The sequence below is a fragment of the Cenococcum geophilum genome, assembly GCF_001692895.1.
Source record: "Cenococcum geophilum 1.58 unplaced genomic scaffold K441scaffold_31, whole genome shotgun sequence".
In the NCBI taxonomy this organism is placed as follows: domain Eukaryota; kingdom Fungi; phylum Ascomycota; class Dothideomycetes; order Gloniales; family Gloniaceae; genus Cenococcum; species Cenococcum geophilum.
Window position 1 is genome coordinate 1,533,089 of NW_027137589.1, and position 8,015 is coordinate 1,541,103.

General features: G+C 39.4%; 1 protein-coding gene across 1 annotated transcript; it reads left to right on the forward strand.

Moving 5' to 3' along the window:
* Positions 1-471: 471 nt before the first annotated feature.
* Positions 472-3,264, forward strand: K441DRAFT_678835 (uncharacterized protein; the record flags this gene model as incomplete). The annotated part of the gene is made up of 3 exons (XM_067651194.1): positions 472-1,321; positions 1,431-1,550; positions 1,601-3,264. The coding sequence occupies 3 exons, from the start codon at positions 472-474 to the stop codon at positions 3,262-3,264; spliced, it is 2,634 nt and encodes an 877-aa protein (XP_067502185.1).
* Positions 3,265-8,015: the final 4,751 nt, after the last annotated feature.

Here is an 8,015-nt window from a genome sequence, read left to right on the forward strand (position 1 = left end):
TCATTAAGGTTCGGCTGCATCCTTCGTCGGATCATTTGCAAGGCTGATCCCGCAGAAGCACGTGTGATTGGAGCCGCATAACTGCTGCAAACTCCTGCAGAGGGGCGCGTACCTTTTGCCGCATTCTTCATCATGTCTTTCACTAGAGACCTCCTTCCGCCATAATCCGACCTTACCTTCGCTATCTGAAGTTGCCTGTTGGGTAAGTTATTCGTTACGGCGCAACAAGGCTGAAATACACTGACTCCGGCACTTTCAAAAGCTACTCCCTGTCGTTTTAATCGCAGAGATTTAGGCTGCAACTACGGGCTTTGCCCATTTCTAACAAATCGTTTTCTTGGAGTGGGAACCTCATTCCTAGCAGCATATCCCATACTGCATCTGCCTCTAGTCATTGGATGTGGGAGGGAGAGGGCAGTTTTCAGTGCTCCCTATACTTCAGCCTGGACTCGTTAACCCCTAAAAGCACACATGGAAGGCGTTCCCACCCCTCTTCGTGTTGGTTCTCCAGCAGTGGGGAGAAAGCCTTCGGTCGAACAGGTCCCTTCACCCCTCCGAGTGGGTTCTCCCATTGTCGAAAGAGGGTCTCCATTTTCCCAAAGGCGCCCAACCCTTCAACACCGGTCTACTTCAGACCGTTTATCACAGCTTTTCCCGTCTCGCCCGCCCTCCGTAGCTTCCATCAGCACAGACAATGATTCTTCCAGACGAACTTCATATCCCTCCCCTCTCACCCCCGCCACCGAGCCAGCATACCGAATACCACGCCCACCTGCCCCTCCGTCGTTTTCAGAACCCACCTACGAGCCTGTCCCCGATCCATTCGATATCCACCATCCCCCCCCTTCTCTGAAACCTGGAGGGACTCAACGTCTCCTGACCAGACTTACCTCGCTTCGGACAGCGCGTTCCACAAAACAATCGCAGTATGGTGTGCTCGAAGATCAGGATGATGCGGATATCCCACGAGGTCAACTATGGGGTGTTGAGGAAGTGGAAGAAAACGTGCCTTACGACTTGACTGGGTACTCCGGGGGCCCAATTGCCATGAAGAGTATGAAAAGTACTGCGGATACTATTGATACCGAACAGGCAATGCTACAAGCGGGATTTGCTGCAGAGTATGACAGGCTTGAGTCTCAGGGTAAGCCAGGGATACTGGGAGGGGGAATGCAGTCCGTGATAGAAGCGCCTTTTGTGCATCATCCAGGACCTGAACACCAAACACGCCATCGGCGAGGACCCTCCAGCGTGGATGCTTCAGCTCGAGAGGAAGCGCAGAAGGTGGCTGAACAAAGGGGAGAAATTCTAGCAGTTGCTGGTACGTGGAACGCCCTAACAAACCGCCTAAGGACAATCCGTTACCTCAATTGGGGGTTGCAATTTCTCGACCACAAATTTGAATAATTGTAAGCTAACTCATTCTGCAGAAGTTCCTCTTATGGATATTAGCAACCTTGGTGGCGCTGAGTACGAGACTCGTAGCATAATGAACGCTCCCGCTGGAGATGGTGAAGCACCAGCGAAAACGAGCTATTACTTTCCCCCTGGTAGGCTTCATAAATTTTCCGTAGTAAAGCTTTATAATAATATGATACAGATCCCGATATGCCAAGTTGGAGGCCAATGTCCATGCACTGGCTGTATATATCATTGCTGATATTCATCGCTCTAGCCTTGGCTGCTCTTCAAGAATTCTTGTGCCAGATCTCTATTAAAAGAGCAAAGGAAGGAGGGGGCTTGCTGGCATTCAAGCAACCCCAAGAGCTTAGTATAGCAGCATATTTCACATGGAAGTACGCGCCAGTATTGGTTTTTGTGGTTTATGGTATCCTCTGGCAAATCTCGGACTTTGAGGTCAAACGGCTGGAGCCGTTCTACCAACTCTCGAAGAAGACCGGAGCCACGTCAGCTGAGTCCTTGAACATGGACTATCTTACTTTTATGTCCTGGCTTGTTCCGCTGAAGGCACTAAGGTACCGACAATATGCCGTTATTTACTCCTCTTTAGCGACATTGGTTGCTGGCGGTCTTGTTCCTGTATTGCAGTCTGCCTCAATCAATATGTATCCGCCAAAGAACGACCGGAAAGAAGACACAATGAAATTTGTTCGTATTGAACCGAATTGGTCGCGGCCCGTCACAGCATGTTTGGTGTTTGTCGGACTTTGCGGCATTATCCTCCTCTTTCAGCTGCGCCGCAAAAGCGGACTTCTATCCGACCCAAAGGGAATCGCTGGAATCGCGGCCATGGCTACCCGAAGTCATATTCTGAATGATTTCCACGGCTTGGATACTGCACCTCAACACATTATCCACAAAAACCTCCGCCACCGCCGTTACATCTTACATAAGAGCTCCCTCTGGCAAGGAGAGTATATTCGCAATAGCACCGAAAGAATCAGGGAGCATGGCACGGACAGCCGCCCGTTCATGCTTACTCTCAAAGCCGGTATCCCTTACATTTTCTTCATTATGCTCTTCGCTATTGCCATTCCTATCTTCATGTTTGTCGACGGGGCCAACACCGTTACCGAGAAAGTTCCCTTCCTCCTCACCGCAATTGCCACCATCATCAAACTCCTGTGGGGTACTATCGACTGCGACGTCCGTATGCTCGAACCCTTTTACATCCTCTCGCGCCGCCACGCCCCACCGCGTACTCTCACACTAGACTACTCAGGCACAATGCCAGGCTGGCTACCCATAAAAGCTCTGATGAACCGCCATTACGTCGTCTCGGTCGTTGGTATAGGCGCCATCATGACCGAAGTGCTAACAGTCTGCGTGTCCTCCTTCTCTGTTGACGGCAAAAAGTTCTTCCCCGGACGTGGTCACGATAACATCGACCAGCCTAACGACCGCTACAATTCCGACGAGACCTTTAAATCCTTTTGGGTATCCTTTGCGCTCGTCATCGGCATACTATTATTTCTTATGACCATTGCCACGCTTGTCTACCTCCGCCGTTCCCACAAATTTATGCCCCGCCAAATCGGTACGATTGCGTCCGTGCTCGGTTTCATTCATCAGTCGAAGATGTTGGTAAGCTTTGTAGACACGGAGAAGTTGGACAGTCGGCAGATGACAGATTATTTGGAGAGCCTGCCTAAGACATATGCGCTTGGGTGGTTTAGTGGTAGGGATGGCGAGGACCATTGCGGAATTGATGAAGAGCCAGTTCTTGCGCCATATAAGTATGGAGTTGATTGGACGAAGACCAGGCTATTGGGGAGTCATATTGGAACTTGGGAGAACTATTAGATCGGTCAGGAAGGGGCGTAATGATAACCGAAAGAATGACCTGGTGCATTTTCATATCAGCTGCCTAGTGTTTGGTTCATTGGGGTTTGGAGTTATGATCACGGCGGTTTTGTTAGGGGTGCTTGGATACCACCCTTATATGCATGTCTTGGTGTTTCCATAAATGGATATGTTGGGAGGCTTCGGTGCTTCATCGGTTATATGTTCATGTTTTTGTTAATGTCATCAACTGGTATAGAGGTTATCAGTGTAGCCTATCATCATTAGCCCACACATGTTTGATTTGCAGTATCAGGTGTGGAATTTCAAATAGACCAAGGGTCATTATTGCGCAAAAGTTTTTAGTAATATCCCCTAGACAAACCAAAAGAAACCCAACGGGTATCCTAACTGACTACAGCAGCCGAACACCAGGCTCCCAGGTGCCGTTAAATACAATCATACCCACGCCAATCTCCTTCCCAGAAAGCTTAGACCTCCACAGGCGGTTGTAACCCCTATGAAGATGATCAAAACCTCAAACCCTAGCCAACACTCTCACTGGCTTTGCTCTGCCATGGCCTCTGATTTTAAAAGAGTTTCGTTTACTCTCTTCTTATTAAAATTATAGTTAAAATTTAAATACTTGACTTAATATTACCTATAAATAGTATAGAAAAACCTAAACTAATATAATTACTAGATTATTATTTTAAACTCTCTAATAGTTAAGTTATAAATAATATAAGGTGTTAGCGACTTAGTCAATCAAGGCATGAGCACGGTAAGAAGGACGCATGCAAGCCTATACGATTGGATTGTCTATAAACGAGGATCTAAAGCTAAAGAAAGGAAAGGAGACGGGGGGCAGCGCCGCTTAACGTTATATATAATCCTCTAGTTACGTAACGGCAATTATCTAAAACTATATAAAACTGTCTGCGACTGTCCGCTATAATTTACTAATATTTATTAGCTACAATCTATTAGTTTCCACTAGCGCTGTAACACTGTCCGCTATAATCTACTAGTTTCTACTAGCGCCGTAATATTACCCCCCCTTCTAAAAAAGCCTGCCCTAAGGCTTTATACGTCCATATTATATCTATAAGGTATTCTTATCTTTATACTTAATAGGCAGCTTATTATCTTTACTGTTTTAGCACTCTATTTACTTATTAAGGTACTTTAGGGGTCTAGGTTTATTAGGGTAACGGCTATAAAACTTTTAAAGCCTATAGGGACTACCTATAAAGTTCTATATAGGGTACTAAGTAGGGTCTAGGTTATACCCTTTCTAACTAATATAATATTTTAATATTTCCCTTATAAGCTTATAGGCTAGTATTTCTTTAATTTCCTATTTATTATTACTACTAACTTAGATTAATAGGGGAGGTTTATTCTTTTATCTAGGTAATAGGTTATTTATAGCTGTTGGGAATAAGGCAAGCGGTCGTTACGTAACGCCGCGGCACTAGCGTAGCGAGGAGTCTTAAGCTCCTCGCCCTTCCTCATTCTAATAAAAGAATATTAACTAACAATCATTATACTGTCTACAACTTATAGATACGTAATATCACCTTATAAAACCAACACTAATTAGTGGTTAACTTTACTGTTATACTATAGAATGGCTAGGTATTCCACTAAGAAGAAACAAGCCACTATACTAGTGCTACTTGTGCTAAAGGAAGCTGTCTTTTAAGGTTAGAACTAGTCCTAAACCTTAAATAGAACTCTTCTATAAATCTAAGGATTTAAAGGCCAGAACTAGTCCTAAGCCTTTTTTAGATTATAGATTCTTGCGTCTATCATACAGAATAATACACTTTATAAGTCTTTACGATTTAAGGCTAGAACTAGTCCTAAGCCCTATAATTATAAATATATGTTATAAACGCGTACCAAACAACAAACGCGTACTAAATGACAATCCCTACCCTAATAATACTTCCCTCCCCCCAAAAACATGGCTACGCCTACCTTAAACAACTAGGAAGACTTCTTACTACTAGGGGTAGCTTTATACGCGAAACTTATTAATAAAGATTAAGACGAATTTACTATTAATATAATAACTTATACCGCAAAATAAGTTAATAGCTTTCTCCTATACCGTATTATATTCTACTAAAGTAGATATTACGCCAATCTATAGCTATAGGAATATTTTAGGGAGGATTTTATAGGATAAACCGCTAACACCTAGGCACTTAGTAATGTTAATATTGTTTAGGATTTTTAAGACTTCCTCTATAGGAATAGGGTATATATTACTAAAAATAGTAACTTAATTACTAGTAATATCTAGGCCGTTATTATTAGTATAGAAGAACTAGTATAGACGGAAGCTAAGATTATATATTAACTACGGAAACCTAAAACTAACCTATATTCTTTAAAAGGCAACTTTAATTTAGAATAAAAACCCTAGAACGCTACTATTCTACCTAAAGGTACTCTCCTATCTAGAGGTACTCTTTCTCTACCTTTGCTACCTTTAGCTTCTCTACCCTAGCTAACCGGTAAGCCTTTACTATAAGAAGTTATAAATTTAATAAAGGTATATTTAGACAAAAAGAAGAAGTTTAAAGAAGAACTATATAATATACTCGGAATAAAACTATAGGTCTTTTATAACTGCTATAGTAAGGTTAAAATTTAATACTACTAGTTTTATTATACTTTTTTAGTTATATTAAAGAGACGGGCGGTAATATTTTATTATAACTATATTACAGGTAGAAACTATAGCTTTAATATAATACTTTAGCTTACTAGAGCCTACTTTAAAACTAATAAGAATCGCTAGCTTTATATATCTAAATAGCAGAAGATTATATTCTAAAGAGTTATTACTTCTAACTTAATAAAGACTTATTTAAAGTGCCTTTAACTACTCTTTAATAAACTCTAGAAAATCTAACGTAGCCTTACTAAAACTTACTAAAATAAGAATAGCCTAAGGAACTAGGTTATCTTAGCCTGTTATAGTGTTTCTAAGTGCAATTTGGCGCTATATAAACCTATAGATACGTTTAAAGGAGTATATACTAAGCTACGCTCTACTATAGGTACTGTAATGCGAATATAAGAATCTTAACAGTTTTATACTAAAAATCCTACCTAACTAAGTATTCCTAACTAATATAATTATAACTAAACTAACTAAATATATAGTGGCCGTAGTAGGGAATACGGTAAAGGGTATAATTAATATTAACTATAAGGCAATTATAGAGGTCCTTATAGAGGTTTATTTTAAAGTAATTGCTAGAAGAAGTACTATATTTATAAGAAGCCAAATTGCTAGTTAACTAGACTCTCCCTTAATAAGTAAAAGGAGGCATATAATAAGTTCCATTAAAGTAAAAAAAATATTAAAAAATATAAGGTTATTATAGCCTGCTTTTAAAGCTTCCTAGTTTAATATAAAGGCGTAAAAGATCTTAAAGGTAAGGTTAATAAGACCAAACAGCTCCTTATAGATATAGAAATTAAGAACTACTTACCTAACTAATACTTTACTAAGTATAGTAAGGTAAATAGGATATAAACTATTGCTATTCTTAATAACTAATTTACGCTCTACTTTATTATAAACTTAGATATCTTTAATAAGCTAAAGGAGAGTTTTACGTTCTCCTTTAATAATAGATACTCGGCGAACGTCTTCTATAGTATTATACCAGATATTAGAGCCGCAGGAGTATCTATAATAGGAGAACCTTAAGTTCGAGCCCTTTAGCAGCTTAATAGCTCTATTTAGATTAACTATTTAATAGCAGGCTAATACACGATTTATTTTAGTAAGGGTACTATAATCTCTTTTAGCATAATTAGGGTTTAAACCCCCTTAGGGTATATTACTTTTTATATTATTCCTATAAACACCCTATTTCTATTTTGCATTAAAGATATAAATAAATTAGGCGTTAAGCTTAATAACCTTAAAAATGTACTTATTTAAGGAGATAATTAGGTGCCCGTTATATATAAGTAGGGTTACCCCTAGTTGCTCCTTTATTAACTAGAAAAGAGTATTACTTAAAGCTACTTAACTAAGTTAGAGTTACGCTAACTACACCGTTGTTTTAGCTACCTATCCATTTATTAATTACTTAGGGTTCTTTAATAAATAGGCTATAAAGTTAAGGTTAAGGCAATTAAGCATCTTATAAAATACTACTATTACTACTAAATAAACTAGAAGTCCCCTAGCCGATTTAAGTTTACCCTTAAAGATAACTATAACTTTAACTTCTATATTATTGTTAATATTATATATCTTAGCGGCAAGCTAGTACTCTAAGTTATTAACTTCTTAACCTCCTTCTAAGCCGTATAATTCTTAAAGAATATATTAGCTAGGAACGTATAGAATACCCTTTAATTATACTAAATTAATATTTACCTAGGACCCCCTAACTAAATTATCTATAATGTAAAAAAGAACCTTTTATCTATAGAGTTTTAATAACAAATAAAGGTAATGGTAATTAAGGTTAAGGAAGTTCCTATTAAGGTATATAATAGTATTAAAAAAGTAAAGCGATATTACGCGCCATTACGCCGCGTATATAAGATTATCTCTTTAGAACTAAAGAATACTAGTAAAGAACTTACCTTGCAAATAGCTATTAAAGCTATTAACAATTCCGCTGGCCCGGATAAACTTATACCTATATTACTAGTCTTTAACGCCTACCCTTAAATAACTAATAATTCTTTACTATCTCCCTCTATTATATAATAAGCTAAGGCTATTT